At 41.5% G+C, this 25,299-nt stretch overlaps 2 protein-coding genes across 11 annotated transcripts in view; both read right to left on the reverse strand.

The window, feature by feature from the left end:
- Positions 1-1,856: 1,856 nt before the first annotated feature.
- Positions 1,857-16,335, reverse strand: mybpha (myosin binding protein Ha). Of its 3 annotated transcripts, XM_086141845.1 has the most exons (14): positions 16,120-16,335; positions 14,989-15,039; positions 14,613-14,690; positions 14,315-14,380; positions 13,868-14,002; positions 13,265-13,432; positions 9,591-9,679; positions 9,300-9,495; positions 8,791-8,930; positions 8,200-8,359; positions 6,926-7,062; positions 3,266-3,452; positions 3,093-3,147; positions 1,857-2,103 (listed from the first exon to the last, which is right to left on the reverse strand). In XM_086141845.1, exons 1-13 carry the CDS (start codon positions 16,289-16,291, stop codon positions 3,107-3,109), a joined length of 1,620 nt encoding a protein of 539 aa, XP_085997971.1. In that variant the 5' UTR covers positions 16,292-16,335; the 3' UTR covers positions 1,857-2,103; positions 3,093-3,106. The 3 variants fall into 3 exon arrangements, with proteins under 3 accessions (XP_085997971.1, XP_085997972.1, XP_085997973.1); XM_086141846.1 differs by lacking the exons at positions 14,613-14,690; positions 14,989-15,039; XM_086141847.1 differs by lacking the exons at positions 14,315-14,380; positions 14,613-14,690; positions 14,989-15,039.
- Positions 16,336-16,528: 193 nt separating this feature from the next.
- Positions 16,529-25,299, reverse strand: part of nav1a (neuron navigator 1a) — a 75,486-nt gene continuing 66,715 nt past the window's right edge. For all 8 annotated transcript variants that reach the window (XM_086141852.1, XM_086141853.1, XM_086141851.1 and 5 more), the window contains 13 exons: positions 24,366-24,550; positions 24,122-24,284; positions 23,841-24,039; positions 23,659-23,747; positions 23,465-23,563; positions 23,184-23,355; positions 22,036-22,301; positions 21,107-21,258; positions 20,948-21,019; positions 20,663-20,868; positions 20,434-20,552; positions 19,914-20,102; positions 16,529-19,153 (listed from right to left, as the gene is read on the reverse strand). In XM_086141852.1, coding sequence (XP_085997978.1) covers positions 19,058-19,153; positions 19,914-20,102; positions 20,434-20,552; positions 20,663-20,868; positions 20,948-21,019; positions 21,107-21,258; positions 22,036-22,301; positions 23,184-23,355; positions 23,465-23,563; positions 23,659-23,747; positions 23,841-24,039; positions 24,122-24,284; positions 24,366-24,550 — 2,007 coding nt within the window. In that variant the 3' untranslated portion in view covers positions 16,529-19,057. The remainder of the gene's footprint in view (positions 19,154-19,913; positions 20,103-20,433; positions 20,553-20,662; positions 20,869-20,947; positions 21,020-21,106; positions 21,259-22,035; positions 22,302-23,183; positions 23,356-23,464; positions 23,564-23,658; positions 23,748-23,840; positions 24,040-24,121; positions 24,285-24,365; positions 24,551-25,299) is intronic.

Genomic DNA, 25,299 nt, shown 5'->3' on the forward strand with positions numbered 1-25,299 from the left:
AAAAATGGAAATATATGTGTGTGCTATGGGGCTTGACTTGGTCAATATTAAATCCCTCTCATGTATTTAAAGTCATATTTCTATCTAATTCCAAGCCCTTTTTTTCCTCCCTTGTACTATTCAAGTAACTTTGATTGATATCAAAATGTTATAAATCTTATTATGACCACTGTGGAAAAGCTCAAGTCAGCTTAACTCAACTCCTTTTAACATATAGAGGATTAAAGGTGACTTAATAATTCAAAATAAATAAATCAATCAATAAGATATTGCGTGATAACAATTTTTACTGACTCTCAGGTGGGGTATTACTGTAGTCAATGTGGTACGACTTTCGACATGCCTGTCTAGATGCTTCACATGACTGAGTCCCAATTTCCTTTTGCCATCAGGTGTCAGTATAACACAAACAATGATCTCCATCTTTTTAGTCCGCATGAAGCCATTAACTTCAATCGCTTGATCTTTTATGTATGATACCACAGTATAATTGCAACATTTAGACCATTGTCTATCACACGCAATTTTTTTATCATTTGCTAGAAAATCCACTTATAAAGACATTAAAGAAAGACCCAAAAGAATTGTACACAATTGGTGGTAAAGATAGGGATCTATCACATACCTCCCTCTGATTAAGAATAAATACTCCAAATGAAAAGCTAATTTGGTATTTCGAAATATAATTATATGCAATAACGGATTCAGGGTGAACCCCGCCTCTTGTGACCCAGCGTCCGTGACAGGCGGAATGTATGGATAATTGAGTGTATGAATTATATACAATAATTTGTGCAGTGACTTCTGAATGTCTATTTTTAATGAAAGAATAACTTCAGCCTGTAATAATTAAGTAAATAAATCAATGAGAAATTAGTCTGTCAGTAATAAGCCGTGGTTTAAAAAAAAAAACATGGTGGCTCATGAGTTGGCTTGTCAACACTGTCAACACAATTGTACATTTGTTGTGTTAATTAAAGATGATTGTATGATTATTCATAACAAGTGTTTTTTGTGATTTTATCTATAGTCCAATCCAATCTCAAAATCTAACATCAAATTGAGAGTATAGTGTTTGTGACAATTAACATCTGACTTGTAGCTATTTTTTTTATCGACTGTTGTATTTAGATGTAAGCATATGGGCAAGTGGTTATCCTCATTGGAATTAGTACATTTATCTAATCTAATATCTAATCTATATATATCTTTAATCTATAACCGTTCACTCTTTCATTTCCATGTCATATAGAGACAAATTAGGCACTGATCATTGCCTCAGAATAAGTTATTCAGACTAATGGTGATTCACACGTCTTTCTGATGATATAAATAATATGCTTTTCATTACTGGCAGATGTTTTGACATATTAAAAACCAAGTGTATCTTTTCTTTTTGCAATTTTAGTTAGAATTATTACAATGAAAATATTTTCAATTCAAAATCTGCATCAGACGTGTTTGTACCCATACTTGGGCCGTGGATCTGATGCATTCAGTTTGATTCTTATACATAAATGCCCGTGGATCCTTTTCTAACCAGCTGCAGTGAGACTATTACGATTAACCCGGGCGATGAACCAGTCATACGACTTGATTCTCTGAAAATCATGCCAGATGTAAGGATATAAATAACTCATAAAGTGTTTCTACCGCTGTTTCAGTCTGACTTCCTGACAGCGCTGCATGACTGCTTTACTGAAAAGAAATGTCATTTGGCATCTGGCAATTATTCACAACTTAAGAGTGCATCTTACACGACCAAATTCTCAAAAAGTTGTCGCTTCAGACTTTGAATTTGAATTTCATTTTAAATCTCAATCTGTGTAATTATATGTAAGAATTCAAATAATATAGTAAAATACATTTTTTATTGTACATCAATAGGATTCCAAGGATTCAATATTTTATTGAATAGCACATTTACTCTAACAAACAGCATAAACCTGGGCAGATACAACATTGTAAATATAGCCTTACATCTCCAGCTAGAAATAATATTAAACATTTGGCGAATTGGGATGAGATGGGTGGGGGGCTCGGGGTCTGCGGGTCTCCCCTGCATACTCGAAGGGTCAGGTGAGAAGGGATCGGAGGACGGTGCTGGAAATAGATACACAGATGTTGATAGGTCAGGCGCTGCCTCTTTTTTTGCAGAACACAGTCTTTTCCTTTTGCTATCTCAAAAACTAGACAAAGTGTGACATTTTGAAAAATTGTATACATGCATGCATGCAAAAAAATTTCCTTAAAATATAAGACGTGATCTTCTGTTAATGATTTAAAGACTGTGGAAAACAAAGTGAAAGTGCAGACAGCGGTGAACTGGGTGATTGGGAGGGTTCGAATCACATTTGTCAGGAATGTTTTGACAGAAAGTACGCGAGGGTGTCGATCTCTCTCTTTCTATGTGCACGTGTGATTTTCAAACATGGATCGTCAGGCTCGTTTTTGGCTCTTTCTCCTCTCTTCTCACCGCACAACACTTTCTCTGTTGACTCGCGGTAATGTGATGAGTCTGGCGGTACGTCAGATCATCTGGAGTCAGTTTTAGAAACCGGGCAGAGCTGCGCTGACATCACCTCTACCCTCGTATTCCCTGAGCCAACCCTAAGGCGCTCCCTCCTTAATCCCCTCACTTTCCCCTTGAGAGGTCCTCCCATGTATGGCTGTGCCCGAGGGGGACCTCACAGCGGCCACACGCGTGACGACGTCATCACATTTACGCACTTGACACTTGGCATGAAGCCACGCCTTTGGTAATGCGATCTATGGTAGTCGACTGTAAATGCAGGTGTGAATGCATCCAACTTATTGAAGACGCGGAAAGACCTAATCACCGGAGCCACACTCTGGGTAAAAGGGGGGGAGAAGGACACGTGACCAGGTCTGTTGTCACACTTGGTGTCCCTGACTGCACCGAAGGTCACATTTGTGCACGGAGTCCAACAACTGTATTCAGAAAATGGCTTTATTTCAAGCACCAATAAGGCTGCAAAGGCCCAGAATGAAGGTATAAAATGAATAGTCTTACACTTAGATGCCCTAAGCACAAACATATATATGTACGTGTTGTTTTGCTGCTTATTTACCTTAGTTGGTTGACTTATTTGCCCTTCTCCTTTTCACCCTCTGATGTAAGTACCTCTGTTGGCAGACAGATATTTTGTTAAATTTCGATCCAAATGCAGAGCAGTTCTGGCACTGCATTAGTCACGTCTATCCGCCTGTCCTTTACTCCTGACTTTGTCCTGTGCATACGTACGTTTGACCTCCAGTTTGCAGGAGACTGTGGCCTCTCCTTGAGCATTCTTGGCTCTGCAGGTGTACACGCCGCCATCAAAGCTGCAGGGCTTCCGGATCTCCAGAGAACAAATGCCCTGGTTTGAGATCTGGCGATATTTGGGGTCATCGCCAATGATCATTTGATTCTTCAGCCACTCAATCTTAGGCTGAAAGTAGACAAGAAGATATTCCTTTATCTATTGTAATGGTTCGTAGCTTTCGCACACGGGTTAGGCATACTCATTCTGATGTTTTGAAACAGAAATGACAAGTTGGACATTTAAAATATAAAAAAGGAAGTACTTCGTACAGCCTCCATCTTACTGTTCTCCTGCACCAACTAATTGTGATACCCTAATATATCTTATTGAACAAAAAAAGTTACAGTGCAATTTTTTTAAATGTGTACTTAAATACTTGGACCGCTGTCTAGTCGTAAAGGTGGTTTTCTGACGTGGCAAATTCAGTTGGTTATTTTTCACTTGTTACTTCACAAAAATTTGCAGGAAAAATAAATATATTTAATATAAACTAAACTTAAAATATTTAGTTTTCATGTCAGATTAGGCACTGTATTAAAATCTGTATTTTTTGTTTTTATGTCAATAGAAAGCTTGAGAGAATTCAATGTGCCATCTTCCAGACATTGGTCTTTCCATGCTGAGGACTACAGTTCGGTAGAATAGGAGTAACCTAAGACTTCTCCTGACACCGGGTATGTACTGCTCTGGCTCCAGTAACTGTCTGCCTGAGTGGATTTCCTGCTGGAACCCATTGGTCTGGCTTCATGCGAGGTGACTCCGGTTATTGAATTACACCTCAGCTCATGCATTTCTGAACTGTTAGGCTCGACCATCGGTGATACACGAAACATATGAGGTCTTCTTCTTTTCTTTCACAAGAAAAGACGCCATCTCTATTTTTGGGCAAGTTATGGAGTGATGCAGTGATGTGGTGGGTTAAAATAGCAAATATTTTTTAACTGGAAAGTCAACTGTACCCTTACAGGGAAGTGTATTTCTGAATATCTATTTAATTGTCTTTAAATCCATAATAATAATAATAATAATAATAAAGTTAATATTATTATTGTTGTTGTTATTACTATCATTATTGTTATTATTTACTTGTCAATAAATTATTTTATTGTATTACTATTATTATTGCTATTATTATTGGTGTCATTACTATGATCAACATCACAATCAATAGTCAAAGAGGGAAAGACTAAATTATTCATTCCTTAGGTAGGAGTCCATTTCAAGAGTGATTTGATGTGTCATAATGGCCCAACAATTCACTAAGAAACATACAAGTTTTTTTTTTCCCTTTTAATCAAGTGCTTAGAGAGAACAATATGAAATGCACTATGCATATCTCTGTCCCCTAAATAACTGTCTCAAAAAACAATGAGGGGCATCTAATTATTTTTCTTGTACTTTGTCTGCTATATTTGTGTTCCATCAGGTTTCTGTCTTGGACACTGCGTGTGGATGTCACTGATAGTGCTGCAGTAAATAGTAGCTTCTGCGATAGAGCATCATGTCCACTTAGCCGTGACAGGACGACAGACCATTCCTATTATCATTGTCTCTGCACTGTCCCCTCTGCTGATCTTCCTCAACACAACAACCCTGACTGCATACATGACAGCTCTTTATCAGAGGCCCTGGGGACGACTTATCACACTACATGCCTGTTTGCTAGACCTCTGCACAGCTCTCAACAGGCTGTGGACTGAGCCGGAGGAGACAAAGTGGCTCAATAAACACATGCTATAAATCCCTCACACCCTGCATACGTGTAAAATTATTCAATTACTGCCCGCCAATTGAGGAAAAAAAAGAAATGGGAAGGATGCCGACTGGGACTATATACAGTATAATTCAGTATAATAGAGAGAGATAAAAAAGGCGATTGCTTTCAGGAACATTTAATTTTGTGGTTTACAGTATAATAAGCTGGGATCTGGTGTGCATGGTGACAGAGGGGATCATCCAGCTAATATAGTCTCATATGTATGTGAAAGCGGGGCTGAAGTATGCGGGTCTGATAATTGAAAGGGGTATTAAATGCTTCTCTTTCCACGGTCCCCCACAGACAATCGGCGGATTCGTTTTCCCACAGCTGCTTCTACTCCATTGCTCTTATTGCAGAATTTGAGCCTGCTGGCCACAGAGGACTCATTTAGACATGCGGTGGTCAGATCCTAATTTCAGACCGAAGGTGTGAATCAGTAACTGCGTGCTTATCCACAAACACGGGAATCTACTTGATGAGCTCGGCTCTCGATGTTTATGTCTGATTCCATAAACACCCTCTTCTGTGCAGACATGAAGCAGAAAAGTGTGTGACCATTTGAACTGCCTCTGAAACATCAATCTGTTCTTCCTCATCCGTTTGCCTTCCGTCCCATGGCTCCCAGTCTTCTCTAGAGATGCTTTTTTCAGAAACATTTTCAGTGAGAACCTAACTGGTATGAATGAAAGGGATCTCATACGAGTAAAGTGCATCAATATATCAGGGAGCAATTGAGTATTATGCTGAATGTATCATCCATTAATTAAAGAAAAGAAGTATATATATATCTAATCAAACATATAACTGTAGATATAATTTCAAAAACATCATGTAGTTTGAATGTTTGGTGATAACATACCAACTCTTTAAGATGGCAATATTATCTGTGATCTATAGGTAAAATCCAGAATATTTTAAATTCCTCTAACTCAAGGGGGTTTACATTGGAGGGAATGGGTCAGGCTCATTGCTGAGTAATCCCAGATACATCTGTCCTTGCTCTTTATATCAAAACCGATAACAATTCCTGTGATTTGTGGTCACAGGAGTGACAACTGAGACGCGTCCAAGTGCTGCTGTCATTGTGGGAGTACGCAAGGTCAGCCAGGACACATAATCAACTGTATCTTCACCATACCCTGCCACCTCAGCCATCTGCGTCAGTCAGACAACTGTAAAGTTATGTTTAACCGGAGGAGCAGAAGCCAAGAACAGGGAGACATACAGAAACTGCATACCAGTGTAAGCCCTACCCGTGTACTATGCTAATACTTAATTTTAAGTGGTATTTAACACTCAAATGATTTTATCCCCGGGTTCATGGAAGAAGCATCTACATTATCCCACGGGACATTAAATAACATTTGAATAATATTTTTTTATATATTGGTTGTTTTATACATTAAGAGGCTGCCCTTCATTTTCCATGGCAAAAAATGGAAAAATCTATTGCTGGAAAGACAATATGAAACATGAACTGAGCCCTTTACCAAACATTTATGACAGATCAGTAAAAGAAATGCATTGCAATTGTATGCTTAAGTCCAGGTGCATTTAAGTAAGGCCTAGTGAACTTCCAATTCTGCCTCTGCTTAGATCTTCTAATGAAAAATACATGTATTTGTGTAAAAAAAAAAAAAAACAGAAAAATAACCAAGGATTAAATCATCTTGCATGGCTGATGCCCCTGGGAAGCCTCCTGAGGCTATGTATGGATAATCCGGTCAAGTATACGGATGACAGAAAAACATAAATTGCATATTAACCCAGAAAAAGGGCGCGGCACGGAGCACATGCCGTTTTATTAAGTGCACTTATGGATAGCGAGGGAGTGTCTGACCTTGGGACAGCCACGGACTGAGCACAGCAGTTTTGTGGTGTATCCAACTGTAGCAGCACGGTCGCTGAGAGCAGTAGTGAATTTGGGGGCCTCACTGAAGTCGTGTTCCAGGTATTCAGAGGGCTTGTGGACAATTCCTGAAATGACAAAGCAGGGGGCAAAGTATTATTTGCATGTTTACAATGCCGGAGTACGTGCCAGTACATGTTAGTAAATACCCTCAACACTCGAAAGCCGCTGCCCTCAAGTGACATACTCGAACTGCAGATCAAGAACAAGCTTATTCAATATACTCTTTGCATATCGGATGTAAGTACTTCAAATATCTTTGTATAATATTTCTGCATACTGAAGATTTGCTTCCTACTAGTAAAGACATTATGTATGGCCCTACTGTTACAATAAAAGCACATGCTTCTCCAGTTAAAAAATAGATACTCAAAAGTGCATTTCACTTATTGAAAGAAACATTGAAAAAAATTAAAAAATATTTTCTTTTTCAGGGTTTGAATTTTTGGGCACAAGACATTTCTGATATCAATGTTGATGCAACTCCTTGTCTTTGTGTGCTGACGACATCCATGCCTCCGTAGTGCTAAACTAGGATTTGTGTGCATGTATTCGTGATGTCACTAGTTCTGGCCACAGGCCTGACTATTGGGAAATTTACACATTCATCCACAAGAAGTTGTGGATGAAACAAGGGTTAAAGTTAGCGTATATGCTATCTTTACGTACAGTAACTTATCTTCAAATATAACAGGGGACTGACTCACTGGAAAGGGCCGAAACAACCAGAGAAACAAAACTATTTCACTGGACACCGCTGTGGAATATAAGGATAGAGATGATAAATCCTTCTGTTCATACACACACACACACACACACACACACACACACACACACACACACACACACACACACACACACACACACACACACACACACAGGAGCACACTCGGTAGAAACAACATTTGCCTGGCTGGCGGTCTTTATACTGTCTGAGCCTCTTAAATTTCATTTTAGCAGTGGTTGAGGTCCTGCCAAGAGTGTTACCTACTTATAAATAAAACAGTGCCACAAACATTTCCGTACTCAAGTCTCCCCTTGAACCACCAACATGCACATGCACACGCATGCATAAGGCTCCCACAGAAGCTCATTAAAATAAAGTCACCGCAGTGTCATCTTCATGGCGGCATCTGCTGTTAAAACCGCTCAGCACATCAAGGGGACAAGCCAAGAGAAACCAATAAAACCGAACGGAAAGCCACCTGTCTTCTGGATGTTGGCCACGCCTTTAGTTACAGCGCTGCTCTCACTGATGCCCACTTGGTTCTCCGCAAACACCCTGAAGTTATATGAGTTTCCCATGATGAGGTCTGAGATGGTGGCACTCAGTCTGTGATAGTGTTCCAGCACCGTGAACCATTCCTGGAACACACAGACAAACGATACTGGGGATGAACGCAAGAATGTAAAATTGAATTATTGAGTTATATTACTGAATCTCAAGTCATGTGCAACATTCTGCCAGTTAATGCTAGTTATTAAGTCCACTTATTTTATCCAATCAATCGCACTTAAATCTGTCTCTTCCTTCCACTGTTTTACATAATAAAAATTATGTGATATTTTATGATTGTGCTTTATTAATGTTTGGTTTCAGACAAAGTGACCAACACAACATCACAACGTCGTCTCATAACTGTTATATCAAAATAGCCCCAATATGCTCAGCATTACTATTAAAACAATAAATGTTTATGAGTATATCTTTGTGTTTCCAGCAAGGCAATAGAGGCGATCTCGGGAAGAAAAGAGATAGAACAAAATAAAGTATGTGTTTATGTGTGAACTCATACCCCAGTCTTCCTGTCAGCCTTCTGGACAGTGTATCCAGTAACTTCTGTGTTACCGTTATCCTTTGGAGGGGTCCATTCAAGAGCAGCGTTGAATCCCCAGGTGTCCACCAGCTTTATGCTGGTAGGAGGCCCAGGCAGCTCTAAGGAGTCAGATTCATTGATACTGTTCATTTAAAAAATGGGATCATAAACAAAATGTGTTCAACAAGGCATGAAACATTTTAGCAGTATAAAAAACGGTTTTGTATGGGGACACTTCAAAAGCACAGTCAGAGATCAGGCGTTGCTGTTAGAGGTGTGATCTATACCAATGAGTGTTTGGATTTGTCACGCAGCAAGTCACAGCTCTTAAAACCCACAGATGAACGTGTCAGATCCAAGGCTAGCTCGGCATAGCTGCCGGTTAGATGTAAAATCATTCTCATGTCGCACCCGACGTTTTTTTTTTTCACACTCTGCACGTATTTATATAAATTCTTCACCGCACGTAAACGCCTCGTGTGACTCACCAACAATCTGCAGGGTGAGTAACGCTTTGTCCTCAAAGCTGTCCACCTTCACAGTCATCTCGTAAATACCAGAGTCGTCTCTCTGAGCTGCTCGGATAAATATGATGCTGTCCTTGTCGCTGTTCCTGTTGTTGACCCTCTTTAGATCCAAAGGCTGACCGTCTTTAAGCCAGGACACCAAGGGTTTGGGTTTTCCCTGATGTTACGGGGGGAAAACAGGATAAGAGGATGCAACACGGTCCACAGTTCGAGTCTTATTTACGGGATTGTGGGATGTGAAACAAAGCTTACAACAAAGGGGATGACCAGGTTGACCTGCTCTCCGACCTGCTTGACGCAGCAGGACCGGAGGTGACGCGGCAGACGGATCTTGGGACGATCTGAAACGAGACAAAGGGTTGAGCCCAGTGTGGCCTTCGGTGGCCTCATAAAATCCATATCGGTGTTTTAGAGTAATTGTCGGTTGCAATTGCCGGCAAAAAAAAAAATAACACAAGCAGGTTCGCGTTAATCAGAATAACATGATTCAGGCCAGACTCGGGCATAGAGCGTTCTTAAAATCATTGATCATTCACAAATTATTATTAGTTGAGAATAGCTTTATGTTTAATATGTTGAACTCAGTACTTTCAATTTAGATTTAGTATTTATCGAAACTTTCTGGTTTAACTTGAGTGGAAAACATAATCGTATTCCTTTTATACCATATTGCTACTCCTATTTAACAATATAAGGGCATTTTATTGTGTTACAATTATGGCTACGGGACCACAAGACTGGTAATCTCTATGAAGGACAAAATCTTTTTGGGAATGTCAGTATCTGGGCAGATAGAGGCAAAAGAAAGACACGCTGCCCTTAAAATAGCTTTCGGTCTTGAATGAACCCTGACACGTGACCCCAATAATTACACACAAAGAATCAGGGAGAGGATGTCATCACTTTCAGCTGATGCACGCTACCATGACGCCCCAGAAACCGTAGATATCCAAATCACCCCCCCATCGCCACGTCCCGGCTCTGGCTGTAAATGAAATCAAATGCATGCAATCCACGCTGCGGGATATTTTTTGGTCCAGGCTTGGCCCAAAGTATCAGGTATGGCATCTCTTGCATAGTTCCACATAAGCTGCAAATGTCTGAAAAGCTCTTTGGGCTTAGAAGATATTAAAAAAAATATGCAACTGCTGTCTCATCACCCCAACCTGCTGCAACCCTGTCCGCTCAAAATGTCTTCTGATATTGAAGAATCAATTTCCTGCCAATTCATTTTGGCATCTCTGTTCACTCCATTTCCATCAGGATTCTAAGCAACTCTGTCTTATCCTCCTAATATCCAAACATCGGTCAGAGTTACTTGGGCTCCGAGGCAAAATGCATTCCAAGCTTCTGGAACCTGGTAATGCGGTCTACATCCAGATTTGGCTCAAATAGTAATTCCCAGAAATCCAAACTGTTCCAAGTAACGCCATAGAAACAAGCAGACAGCAAGTCCTCCTGCGCTGTATCTATAATCAGTATTAGTCTCTGGATAAATGTCTCTAAAAGAGGCTTTGAGTCAATGTAGGGCAGCATGTCTTAATCAAACAGTTGTAAATGTAGATGGGTGTCTGGTCAGGACAGCATGTAACTGACACACAGCTGAATTTAACTCCCAGAAGCCAACAAGGATCCATCAATTAGGCTTGGGTTTCACCGCTATCAGTCGACCTGCAGTTCTTAGGTGCATGACCACATTTCTCCAGCGAGCATTCCTGTTTGCGCACAGCCGCTTGAACCTCAACCAGGAAAAATGCAGTAGGCTGTCCTTCAGAGCGTAAACAACCATGTCATGTCAGCTCAGGTTCAATAGCTGTATCCCAGTTTAGGTGCCGCATCCTTTAGAGGGCTCCTTCACTTGTGCAAAGAAATCTATTTTTTTTCTTAATTTATTGCTGTCAGTGATCGGCTTCCCAACAATGCAACCAATACCTGTTTTCTGTTGGAGAACTTGATGTTATTTTAGAAAAAAAGAAAAAAAAAGATTCCACAAGAATCCCGTCAGTACTGGTCTCAGTTCAGTCGATTATTAATCTGTATTTCTCGCACTTCAAGTTCGAACCCACTGACGTTCATACGCCATTCAAGAACTCCTCTAAAGTAGGTAACTACCAAGGCTGCTTGTCGATGCAATCAGAAGAGGAAGAAAAGCTTTTTTATACAAATAGAATCCGCTGTATTTGGCAAACATTCAAAGCAAATAACATTCATGTTTAACAAAGGCCTCGACTGTGTGCTTTAATAAAAGACAGTTCAATACTCCTGGAAATCTGTATCACAGACAACGGAAAAGTCTGCTTCAACAAAGCGTCGCTTTATTTTTTAAATAAACCACAGAACTGGATATTCAAGGTGTAATGATACTATCGATACACATCTGAAATGCATTTGAACGGTGATCAGCCATCATTTCTTCTGCTCGGGGATTTGGTGAGTTTTACACATCTAATATTCTAGGGTTTTGAGAACCAACCGATGACTCAACCTTGCCTCATGGTATTTCAGAGAAACATTTTTCTGCTGATCCATTCCATAGTCAGCAATCCGAATACATTGAAACTGTGAGAAAAACGAGTATTTTTCACATCCTGTTTACATTACTCAAGCTATACATCTGCAGCACTCCGTGCATAAAACATGGGAAGAAAAGCAGGACGGTGTACAAAGGTGATGCATGTAAGATTCGTTTCTGTTATAGATCAATCAACTGAAATGTTTTCTGTGATCTAAGCTGCAGTAGGAGCTCCTTCCAGAGACTCCCACCACACAGATGTCTCGCAATGAACTACCACGCATGCAGCAGTAAGGCAGGCAGATAGAACTATATTACGCTGCTTCACGTGTTCTGAGTATATCTTAAAATATACATATATGTAATATGTCTACAGTGTACATTTTTCGCTGTTAGGCCTCGGGACAGTGCATGGTGCTGAATCAGCTGTTTATGTGATAGCACAAGAGCAGGAATCCAGCTCCACAAATAGAGAAATATCATAAGTATTGCCTGGAATTTTATTTGTTATGGCTGCAAGTAATATTACGAATGTAGAGGAAAGCTTGGAAGAGTTTTATATTATGCCTCAAAATTCTGGGAGAGAAAAAGACTGGGAAAAAATATGCATATTTTCATATTTATTTCACCTGCGTAGACTTTTCTACATAGCAAGGGGCAATTCTATTATACCCCAATTTCTTTACTTTGCCAGTCTTCATTTTGTATGAAATTTGCACAATATTCTTCTTTTCATTCTATCCCTCCACTAAACTCCTGCCCAATGCACTGTAAATTTCAGAAAAATCCATACTGTTGGAGAAAATCTTGCAACTACATTAAAATATGAGCCAAGTTGTTGCTACCAAGTAATAAAATCATAAATGCAAATAATAATTCGGTGACCATACTGATAATGTGTGTACATGATGGTGAAAACAAGATTTATGGCCAATGAAAGGTCTTGTCGGCACCTGTAAGATTTATGTGCATCCATCTGTGCAGTTCATCTAAAACCTTGCCAGTTAATACCACCTCTACCTCCTTAGTATTAACATGGGTATTTTAAGGATAGGTCACAAGATACCGTCACAGGCCTTTTTATTACGAGGCAAAAATCATATCAAATAACAGAGGGGTTTTATGTGTATTACAAGAACATTTGATTTGGGCTGGAATACAGTGGATTAACTTAGAGGTCAAATCAAGCTGCAGAATGCAATTTCTGGATATGCAGTAATTTTACAGTGATACTCATATAAATCTACATGTAGGAGACCTACAGTGCCTGCCTATTTGCCGTCCTGATTTTTGGTACAAGTGAATTTTTATTGTGGGCCATTTGATGGACAAAAGTTTTTTTTTTTTTTTTTGGAATCATAACTTACATCTATCACGAAAAAAGGAACGGTGCTGTGATCTGCTTGTTTCTTACCCGCAATCTCACGGACGGTCACAGGCTCGGCAAGTGAGGCGGGCTCACTTCGGCCACCAGGGTTTACCGCCACCACGCGCACCAGCAGCCTGTCACCCGCAGTCAGATTCTTGATGCTGTAGCGGTTAGCTGTGGTCAGCTCCTCGTTCGCTCCGATCCAGTCCGTGGCTGCAAAGAAAACCAATGGTCATTATGCACATTTTGATTTTAATTCAAATGTTGGCGCCTGCAATCCTTTGTTTACCTCATCCATCCAGAAGCTGTTTAAATGATTAAGGTATCACATCCCTTTATGAGACACGTTAAATGGTTTATCATCTGTCGACACATGTTTACAAACAACCTGACCATAAGGAGTACACTTTGGCTGCCCCGGTGAAATCTCAGTAGGGATACTGTCATCTGAGCAAACAACCCCTTCTAAAAGTGGTGTCTGGAAGTCCAGTAACAGCCGGTGAAATGCTGACTGCCGTATACGGCCTGAACCCAGCTTTGCCCCCGGATAGTCTGGGGACAGGTGCAGCCTCGCAGCCCTACATACTGTAGTTACAAGCACAAACGCGATGCACACAAAATATGTTTACAAGCGGTTGCATCACTTACTTCCGTCCTTGCAGTATTCGATGGTGTATCCATCCAGGCCGGAGTCTCCGATGGTCTCTGGAGTCGTCCAGTTTATGGTGAGGCTGGAGTCATTCACATCCTCCACAGAAACTCCCAATGGAGCGCTGGTGGGGACTGAGGAGGGTTTAATTGGTGTCAATTATTGAAAGGTCAAGTGGACAGTGTGTGAAACTAACTAAGTAGGACAAAAAAAATTGTGCAAGATTTGATGTTGAATATAATTCTAAAAAATGTCCATATCCATGATTCATCATCATCTCATTTAACACCTGAATCATTTAATTACGTTTTGTCTGCTGGTGTCCAATTTGTCATTCCGGGGTTTTGGGTTTAACTCCTGACAATCGAAAAAAAACCTGCACTCGACCTCGACTGGGTCTTCAAAGCGGGACAAAGCTCGAAGTACAGCGTGCATCTCACAATTACCTGCAGGAGGTGGGGGGGTAGGAGCCTTGGGTGGTTCCTCAACTGCAACAACCTCTGCTGGAGCAGCTAGCGTTATAAAAGCGGGGGGGGGGTTAATGTTGCTATGGAAACAAAAACCAGCAATGAGGACCTCATAAACATCAGTGAAAGTGGGGTGAAGGGACACAGAGATAAGAAATTCATTGGTCCTCAGAGCTGGAGAAAGGCATGATTGATTGCAATTTATTGATTTTAATAAAGCTGTTGTTTTATTTGCGAATTATTCCTCAATTGAGGAAGTCTAAATGCCACTGTTTACCATCTTCAGTAGCAGGAACATCTGTAGCGGGAGCAGCACCGCTGTCTTCAGCAGAAGCAACGGCAGTGGGAGCATCAGCTAGCATTGAAAAGCCATTTGGGAAGCTAGTTAGTGATTTAAATGACGACATCACACATTCAGGAAAACTGTTTCAAGTTTATGAAAATGTAATAAACTAAAACAAGCCAAAAAAAAAAAGTTAGTGAATAACAATTTCCACATGAGAGACATCTGACACACAACCACAGAAATGCTCAGACTGTAATTTCAGTTGAGACCACAGGTCACGAACCACACACACACACACCCACACCCACACACAAACAGACAACATGTGTTACAACTCGTGTTTTTGCACATCGCCGTGGGTTTTTACCTTCAGGGGCAGTTGATGAGTCGGCTCCTTCGTTAGTGGCTGCGGCATCGGCTTGGGGTTAGAGGTTGCACGTATATGTTAGATGGCAAAATCATTACCGGTCATTGTGCGGCAGAGGTCAAAGATTCCAGCGACACTTGTAACATAGAGCAGCTTTATTTATAGAGTGTAACAATTCTGTACTTAAAGTGTTTCAAGAATCTTTGAGCAAAACATCCCCTCTTTCTTATTTGCATCTTGTTAGAAAGTAAAATTGTACCATATTGCACCCACCAGATATGTACTGCACTACCAAGAACTGGTGAGCAGATAATTACTGTGGGAAAAGAGCGTCCTTTTTCTCTGAAAAGATGCGGGGTGAGGAAGAGCAGTAGAGCAAGGAGGAAAAAATATTTCGTACAGCTGGGTGGCGATCATGTGTGAAAAGCAGCTGCTGTCAGTGTTGCAGGCTGCTAGTTTATTTCCTACAGGAACTGATTCTGTAGACTTTCGAATTTTTAGATATCTTGTGGTTATGCACTGATTTGTAAATTTTAGACGTCATTAAATCGAAGCATACATTGTATTTCAAGGTATTTGTCACACGTTAATGGAGAAAATGCTGAAAGCTGCTTTTAAGTTTGGTCATTTCAAAGTCAACGTTTAACTGAAGAGCCAACCAGCATCATTTCATTTCCGAGAATCTAAGAATCTAATACAAACTGTTGTCCTCACATGTCTTAAGAACTTGTTCGTTTCAGTCCTCTCATGTGGGTATTTTGTAAAAGACTGATCTCAACTACGCATAGTCTTTTAAGTTTTTCTCAGTAATTCTTTTTTTCAATTAGATTTTTTCTGTTTGTTTTCTGCTAAAATGAATAAATAAATCAATGAATAAATAATATAAAGTGTTTCATTCGGGTTTGTTTTTTTTTTTGAAGTGAGGTCTTCAAAATTAAATAAAAAAAAGAGAATAAAAAAAACAAAAATGAATAAATAACACTGTCGATTTGTTCCTTGCGTGTGATTCAAAAAAACAAATGTTTTCAGAAAAAAATGAATAAATAAATTCAAAAAGGAAAAGAAAGGCCCTTGACACACTTTGTTTTGCTTGTCAAGTAAAAGTTGCGTCTCACGGCGTCCCCGCGGTACCTGGAGGAGCGCTTGCTTCCGCAGCGGGGGCGTCCTCTGCCGGGGCGGCGGGCGGTGCTTCCTCCGCGGCCGCTGGAGCGGGTTCCGGCTCCGGGGCGGGTTCGGGGGCTTTCACGGTCACGGCAGCCTTCTTGGCTGGCGACTTCTTGATGGGCGCAGGTTTGCCTGGCATCGTGCACAAGGACGACCGGTCATCCGCTTAAAGGCGCCAACAGTGTCTTAGTTAATACATATATATACAGTCCTGGTGAGAGGTTGGTGGGCTTGCGGGGAACTCCACCCATTCCCCGACTTACATTACAGATGGGCGATCACGACACTCAGCATCCCGTCCACGCATCATCGTGTGAGGAGCGCGTCTTTGGCGCACCCGTGTGGATAAAGGTATATAGGTAGACGAAAAACATGGTGATGAGGAATGGCATGATTTTATTGTATCCTTTGCTTAATGTTAGACATATGGGATTTGATGTGGTTATCAAGACATGCCATACAACCATTTTTTTTTTTTTTAGTCAAGTGCTCCTTCCTGCTGGAGGAAGACATGAATCCACCCGCCCAAACGGAAGCCTATTTCTGCATACAAGGGCAAAAGCCTCCTTAAATTTCTACACTCTTCAGTGATTGTTGTCGCACATGACTATATACAGTGTTTACAACAGCGGTGTCATGTACAAAAGAGAAATAAATCTTTACAAATATTTGCATAAGAAAAACAAATGTCTGCTGTTAAAAAACATGATGAAAAGAGGAAGATATCCAGTTATTAAAAAGCTCTCCCATGACATGGTTAAATGCGATAGGTCCAATGAAACAAAACTTTGGGAACACGCCAGGGATGTGTGCCTAAGTATCACATCTCCGGGCGAAAATCTCGTCGTACGTAGCATCTCGCTCCGCGGCCGCTAATCGAAGACGCCCAACCGTTGACACGTTGAAGTTTACAAACGGTGTCAAATCGCAAAAAAATACCGCTTGGCAATCCAATCGCGATACACATTTGGACGACACACATCTTTGCAAACAGAACATCCCCCAACCGGTACCCGGCCCTCAGCCTCATCTCGGCATCAAGGCGATGCCATTAAAGTGACATCACAGTAGGTGAGAGGAAGTGATGATGTTGCCCAGATATGATATCTTCCTCTAAATCTAGGCCTCTGATCGGTAAATGAAAGCAGCTCGACAGCAACTTTAGGCCAAATTGTGATTCAGGCACAGATACGATTCAGGCATCATGTCTCCGCTTTACACCAGCACCCTGTTCGGAAAGGAAAGGAATATATGGAGAGAATATGGTAATCTGAGGTACTTCAGGGTCTAGGGGCACAAAACTGACAGGCTTAAGCATATATTACCCAAACAGTTGTCTCCTCCTTGCACGTCTGTTTGTTCTTTTCCGTCTGAACAAAACAGTCAGCGAACGAGCAGTACGTGCTCCCTATAATGCATCGCTCAAAATATTCTATGCAATCCAGTGGAACAAAAAATGAGAGTGAGAATTAAAATAAAAAAAAAAACCCTCATTACCCTCGTAGGCTCTTACAAACAATGTAAAAAAAGGAAACTGGCAAAGTTTCACAGCCAAGAAAGAAAACACGTATTCTCAAGGTCACATGGACTTTTGGCAGTTTCGTGATGGATGAGAAATGATCGGAGCATTGACGACGGAAGCACAAGTCTCTACACTGTCTGCCGCAGTCCACAAACAGACTTTGTTTCTTGGACTCCAAAGCACATTAGGTATACATTTTAGATGATATCTGTTATACGTCGTGACGGTACGTGAAGATGACCCAGTATAAAAATCCTACAAAATCAATAGTTTCAAAGCTGCGTACTCATCTATCACAAGGGAAGTGTTTGAAAACCGATATCTAAAAAGAGAAGATAAGCAAGCACAATAAGAAATGGTAGGCCTTTTTGGCGGATTAGATAAACATCAGTTAATGCATGTTTACTGTTCAATACATTGACTCGGGGTGAGGTCTGGTCGCACCACCACCATTAGCTGCTTCTCACTATCCATAGTGGACAATGCAGTTTCTGTGGTTGTGATATCAGTATATTAACAGTCAAAGCTGACTACCGTCTCCACCCTAAAACCCAATAATTCTCCGGGTCATTGCGCATGCTGTTCTTCTGTGTTCTGATATCTTGTGAATATTTGAATGACACAAAGCTGAAAATGAAGGAAAGACATTCGAGGGCGTTTTCAAGGAGATTTTAACACGGACGTGTTGTTGAGCATATGTGGTATGTTCTACCGAGCACCTTTGATAAGTCTGAGAATACACCAGGGTAAGCACTGAGGCAGGATTCAACAGATTCAGTCACCGAGAGGAGCTGTTTCTGGACCGCAAGATTAGGCCGATCACCTTACAATTCCCTCGGGCACCCAGTCACAGACGCAACCTCCTAAAAATCCAATTACCACAAGTAGAAAATAAAGTGCACGTTATGGAGCGATGGTCTGGGGACGTTGGTCAAATAAAGCGCGGAGGGAAAAAAAACGTCAGTGCCGATATTTACGGTGAGCATTGTGGAAAAGAAAGGGAAAGAATGGGCTTTGATAACTAGAGTTATAAGGTTAAAATTTGCATCATATTATTCTGGTCACCATGCACTTGCAGACTCAACAGTAACCCTTCTGTAATGAACTGGAGTGGCGAGGACACGTGCGTCTCCACCCTCTCCCCGGCCGAATCATCCCACTTTCCAACAATTAACATTTCGATTCTCTACATATTGTTCCGACGGCAGGGCGGAGCAAACCCTTTGTCCGTAATTTGTAGATCCTTTACATTTAGCTTTGGAGTTGCTCACTGAGCACACAGTTTCTTATTGAGTCTTTAGAGTCTGAGACTTCCTTTCTTTATTAGGAATAACTGAAAAGTCTATTGTTCCGTAGCTTGACTCGTCAGTCGAGCGCTATCCCTCAGACCGTAGCCTGGAGAGCGGGATCCAGACTGCCCTCTCGTTCCGGTGACTCGATGCAGTTGGCTGACTCCTGAAGCTTCAGCAGCATGGCCATCTGGTGAAAGAGGAAATCACAGAGTGGGTGAACCTGCACTTGGAAGATTCACAAAGGTGGACGCTTTGTTAACATGAGAATCGTCTCGTGTAGAGTTCTATGAAATTAAGCATAAAAACCGGAGCCTTCTAGACCAGGGGTCAGGAACCTTTTTGACTGGCGGAGCCATAAAAGCCAATTATTTCAAAATATACTTCATTGAGACCCATATAGTATTTTCAATGTACAATAAATTAAATATGTATTACTTTTAATGCGACTTCTGGTGCTGCATGGATTTGTTCGAAGTGTCGCTTCATATTTGACCGTTACATCGATGCAATTTTATCACTGCATATGAGACATACCGCCGATCCAAATGCAAATTCCTTTGTCCACGCAGCCTGGAATGCTCAGTAATCATTGTCCTTTTTTTCCTTTTCACCATCTTTTCTGTTACAAGGATAAACTAGCCGGCCATCTAATAAAATTGATTTCTTCACCTGAACCAAATGTGCCATCGGCCATCGGTTCCCGACCCGACCGACGGTTGACCCGTGAAATTTATCTTCAAATCTAATTTCTGTTTACTATAAAATGACAGTATTATGAAGAAATATCACAAGTATTTTAAAATCAGTTCCAAACTGTTTTTGTTTTTTTTTCAACTCAAAATTTTCTGGGAGCCATCTGCCGTCACCGGAAGAGCCATATTTGGCTCACGAGCCATAGGTTCCAGACCTATTAAATCTCCCATTTGAACCCTCTCACTTTCACGCACCAGTGGGTCCGACTCGAGTGTGCTGGGTGGAGGTGTATCTTTAGGGGGTTTCTTTTCCTCACTGGGTGGCCCTATGCTGGGGGGAGGTAGGTGAAAGAGCTTGGACTGGTCCTGCTGTGCATTGGGCCAGGGGAGGGTCCCCCTCACCCAGTCCACTGGATCCTCCCATACCGCTTTGTGCCCGTGCACCTGGGGGCAAGAAACAGAAGCCTATGGTAAAATAGCATATAAAGAGTTTGAGGGACTTTTTGTGGATGCGAATCGTCATCCTTTTAGAATAAGTCATTTTTTCAGATTTTTTTGGAAACACAAAAAACTGAAACATTTGACACACTCTTGACATAGGCAATTTCTACTAAAGGGGCAGAATGGCACAATCTGTTTAAATGAGGATGTAGGCAATTTTGCCAGAAGTGGTCAGCATCATGAGGAGATGATTTAGGCAAAAAAGATAAAATGTTTTGTAAAAATATGACTTAGGCGATTATTCTGAGAGGGTGATGAAATATTATGTCATCACCTTTATGCCGTCCTTTGCTCCCTCTTGCAGGTATGGTATTATGGAGTGGTTCCACAGGTCGATGAACCACTGCCTGAATTCTGCTACTGATACTGGGCATGACAGGAAGAAGCATGGCCCTGAAAGAGGAAACGGGTTCTTGTTACTGCCTCGCCCCTTTGAAAATTCCTGGTTTCTGAGCTGAGTCAGTAAATCGAGCTGAAATGATCCAGCGTCTGTTATCTCTCACCTATGAGAAAATCTGAGGTGCTGTGTTTCTCCAGGAAGGTGTGGAGGTGGTACCAGAGCTGTGGAACCCAGTCCAGAACACTAAGGAGAGCCTGGCGCTTTGCTGCATCTTGCTCCTCCCTCTGGTAGCTTTCCACAACTTTACGGTGCAGGTATCTCAGTAGGAAGCCGTTGGCCGGTTCCACATTGTTTGAGAATATCACCATTCTGTGGTCACAGGAAAGATGTGTTTATTTTGATGGATTTCAAATTTGATTTTAATCGTATCATTTGACTTTGTGATCACCTGAAGCTGAGGTGTAGTCCGTGGTTAGATGACATCTTCACCGACTGGTTGGTCGTCCCGATGATATAAGGACTGGAAAAACCCACGGATTACATTGCATTTATGTTTCAATACATAGTCTCGTTTGTTGATATGAAATGATCTCTCAAAGCGACTCACCATCTATGATACTTGCAGGTGAGTGCACCATTAATAAGCTCAGTAATGGCTGTTGCATCGCTTATGTCATCTATGATGACTACCAGCGGCAATTCTCCTCCACTCTCTCTGTCAATTTGATTTGCTAGATTGGAGAGATATAACTGCAGCTCCTGTGAAAGCAAATATAGGGGAAGTTATATTGTTATTTGAGAAGATCCTTGTTGAGATCTCTATAGGGCAGTGCTTCTCAATTATTTTCTGTTAAGCCCCCCCGAAGAAGAAAACATTTCCCACCCCCCCACTCTCCGCTGCAAATATTATCATTATTTTTAAAATTGTGAGATGTACACCTCTGCATAACATTGTATCCTCAATAAAGAAAAGAAAAAAAGAGAAATATAGATCAACTTGCAACAAAGAATTACTTTATTAACATTGTTTTCTTAGCCTGTAACAGAAAAGATTTAAAGTGCATCAATGTAAAAAAATTAAATCCTTATGTAAACTATAAACATTTTTTGACCGACTCAACCATTTGATACTGAAAAATAAAATCATAAATAAATGAATAAATAACAATAAATTCAAATTGATCAGCATCTCCTCATCTCCCACCGAAGTCAGTGTGAGGCCAAGCGCTACACACGCTTCGTCATATCTCCTCGTCTTAGCTTTCAGGTGATTTTTTTTGCATCATTATCTTCATCTCTCACCGCCTTTCCTATCATCCCATCATCCCTGAGAAATATTTTGAGGGTTTGTCACTGCACTTCGTATCTCCTGCTCTGTGCTGTGTGTGCGAATGCTCGGTGCAAAAAAAAAACAAAAAACGACACCACAGCGCTGACACTACAACATAACCACGTTCCCCGGGGTCACACGTGCCTCCCCGGCAACGCACCACTATTTGAGACACATTGATATAGGGGCTGGCCGGCTGGACTCACCGTCTGTGTTTGACGGTGCATATTGAAGGTCACGGCAGGACTGTGACCCGCGAGAGACGGCTCGTGGTCGGCCTCGGACAAGTTGTTCCGGCTGCGCTGCAGGAGGTAGTGAGCCAGGCGCTGAGCCAGGTAGGTTTTTCCTGTGCCGCTGGGCCCGGAGAGGACCAGGCGCCTGTGCTTCAGCAACAGGCTGATGTAGTGCAGCATCATGGGCTTAGGAATCAGAGTCTCAAACACCAGTGAGTCGACACATTTTTCTTTGAGACCTTTGGAGAGCGTGAGAGTGAGAAAGAGAGGGCAAAGTGGTCAGATCGAATTATTTAACAACAGAAAAAAAATACAAAATAACCCTAAAATGGCCAAAATTCATACCATACAATCTTTTATCTACTTGTCTTTATTATCCAATCATAATTTCCGAAACGGTTCAAGCCTTGAACTTTATAGAATACAATAGCCTTAATCGCTGTATTTCAACAACACAACAAAATCATATGTCCTCTATTGTAAGTTGCTTTGGATAAAAGCGTCTGCCAAATGCAATCAAATGTAATGTAATGTAACAAAAGCTCCATGGTGTAGGGAACAAAAGGAAAAATGGAAAAATGCAACAATATACTATGCAATTTAATAATATACAATGAATAAAAATTGATACAATCAAGTGAGCTGTGCAACTGGAGAAATTACTAAAGCTGTTTAAGACACACAAATTTTTCAACATGCTGAGATGAGGTATGATGCAAATATAAGTACAAATGCGCTGAGTGAAATAGTACATTGTCCTAAATAAAAACAAATACCTTGAATGTGCATATTTAAACATAGCAGTGCAGTCTCTATATACAGTATATATAATTTTTCTCGTCATGATGATAATAGGTGAAATTTACATTTGCCCGCATAACACTGCCACCCCCTACAATCATTAATACTACTAGCTCCAATAATCTTTAAATGTATTTATGCTATTAATTTAGCCAGTGAGTTACATTCAAAATATGAATTAATCAAGTTACAGCCTGTAACTGCAACTGTCCATGAGCGCACCACATCATCAACTAATGCTTTTCATGTGGGTTTTGAACAGAGCGACTGAAGAGTAAGGCACGGTTCATTGCTGCTTCCAGCAGGAGGCGACCTCTGACCTTTCAGCGACACAAAGATGCTCGCCGGACCGCCGCCGAGGCACCGATAGGGTGAGCTCTGGGGTTTGTCCCCTGCAATCACCCTCCGCCCGCTCTGGTTTAGCTGGTACACATGAAGCGAATCACAGGATAAACCAAGACTCATCGTGGGGTCCACTTGAGCCAGATAGTCCTAGAAATAAAACGGAAATACAATTACCACACGTTTGAGGATCCGTTCACCAAATCGCGCCACATTTGAGACGATCACATCGACAAGGTGAAGGAGAACATTGTCCTACTCTGAAAGTTTTAGCGATGACGGTGTCCAGACCGGTCCAGTCTGTCCTGGCATTGATCAGCACTGAGCCCAGGTGGTGCTCCTGAGGTGGTTTACTGTCCTGCAGAGAGAGAGCAATTAAAGATTTACGCTATTTAAACTTACAATGTTTTAAAAATAATTAACTTCTCCAGCAACATAGGGGTGTATATTTACCTCAGTTTGATCTCCAACACGAACCACCACTCGTGCACACACCTCGTCCCGCTGAGACGGCATACTGAGCCCATCGACTACGGTGATATCTTTAAAGAAAGGAACAACATGTAATGAACACTTTTGAAACAAGATGTTCATAAAGGGGACAAATATATCTGGAGAAGTTTCCTGTCATTTACCTGGATCTTTGCAATCGTTCAGGCTGAGGCTGAAGGACTTGGTGAGGGACATGCTCATCGGCTGTCTCACCGAGGGTCCCAGGAAAGAAGCCAGACCAGTAGGCTGTGAGGTGGAGGAGGTCGGGCCGGAGCCCGGGGGAGGCGGCGGACCCCCAATTTTCAAATGGTCATTCTCCGCCTTCAGGTTCTCCACTGTCGACTGTAATGCGCGCAGGTGGAGATGGTAAATTGGAGAATACGTTAACATGTCAATGCGACGTATCGCAGTCAGACGCACAAACCTGCATGTTGTTCATGGCGTCTCTGAGTTGCTCCAGCTGATGAGCCGAGTTTAAAGCCTCCAGTCGGATGTCTGTCAGCTCTCGTTCCTTCACCCACAGTTCGGAGCGGAGCTCTGAAACTGCCCGCTCTTCAATCTCTCCCTCTTCATTCAGCTCCATAATTCTGAGGGGAACGAGGCGAGGCCGGAACGTCAGTCAAAACTGCAAACTCGACATCCGATTCGATAAATATTCGGAGGCTTACACAGAGGAGGTGGCGGATGTAGAGGGGTTGAGTGACGTGGGGGGTTTCTCCCCGTCATCTCCTGCCTCGTGAGGCATCTTTGGGGAGTTGGGAGCCGAGGAGTCGGGGGTGACAATTTCCTCGATGTCAGAGTAGGTTTTGGCACCTTTCTTGATACTGAAGGCCTTGTTAAAGGAGCTCCTTAGCTATAATGAAGATGACATGGAAGGACACAACAGTTAGCCCAAAATTCATTGAAGAATATATTGGTTAGAATGTTAATACGAAGAAGTTGTTAGAATCCTTAATATGACACATGCAGATCATGAAAGGAATAGTTACAGCTGTGCAAAGATTTAGAAATAAATAAATTGGAAGAAATGTCTCTGCTCGCCGCCCATCCTTTCTGGGATCTTCCCTCCACTGTGAGGCCTCTTGGGCACAAGCGGATCATTTTACTCCACATTAAACATAAACCGAAAGCTAAGTATTTAATTCAAGAGAGGGATTAGAAAGGTTTCCCTCGTATCAGTCTTGATAAACTCAACAAGTTCCACTTTGCTTCAGTGAAAAGCCCATGACGTATGTAAGTTAAACTATTCCTTTAGACTTTGAGTCATGTGCTGAAAATAAGCCAATATTATTGTCGCAGATGGCGGGTCAATCTCAGATGTCAGTTTTACTAAAGGCAAATAGTAAAGACAATATAGCCCTGTGTGAATGCAGAAAAAATGAAATCCACATTTTTAAAAAAAAGCTCTGGCGACTAAACGGAGAAATCGACTTTTAATGGGACACCAAGTCTGCTGATTGCCACTCCCACTAAATTATCACCATTTAATCAAATGTAATATCCACATAAGGGGTGGCCAAATAGTGGCTCAGGAGGTCAATCAGCAGAAATGGGGGGTGCTTGGTGCCGGTTTTGTAGTTTTCATGGTCCATCATGCTGAAC

Source organism: Fistularia commersonii, chromosome 34, assembly GCF_037954325.1.
Source record: "Fistularia commersonii isolate RoL2024-O1a breed Wild chromosome 34, RoL_Fcom_v1.0, whole genome shotgun sequence".
NCBI classification, from domain to species: domain Eukaryota; kingdom Metazoa; phylum Chordata; class Actinopteri; order Syngnathiformes; family Fistulariidae; genus Fistularia; species Fistularia commersonii.

Bases quoted from the DNA above. Each gene is read 5' to 3' on its own strand.
- mybpha (XM_086141845.1), bottom strand. From the start codon at position 16,291: ATGCCAGGCAAACCTGCGCCCATCAAGAAGTCGCCAGCCAAGAAGGCT. The intron at 14,381-14,612 runs GTAAACAGTGGC...TTATAACGCTAG, and splicing joins TGTTCCTGCTACTGAAGATG to CTGCTCCAGCAGAGGTTGTT. The intron at 9,680-13,264 runs GTAAGAAACAAG...GTCTCGTTTCAG, and splicing joins GACCGTCCGTGAGATTGCGG to ATCGTCCCAAGATCCGTCTG.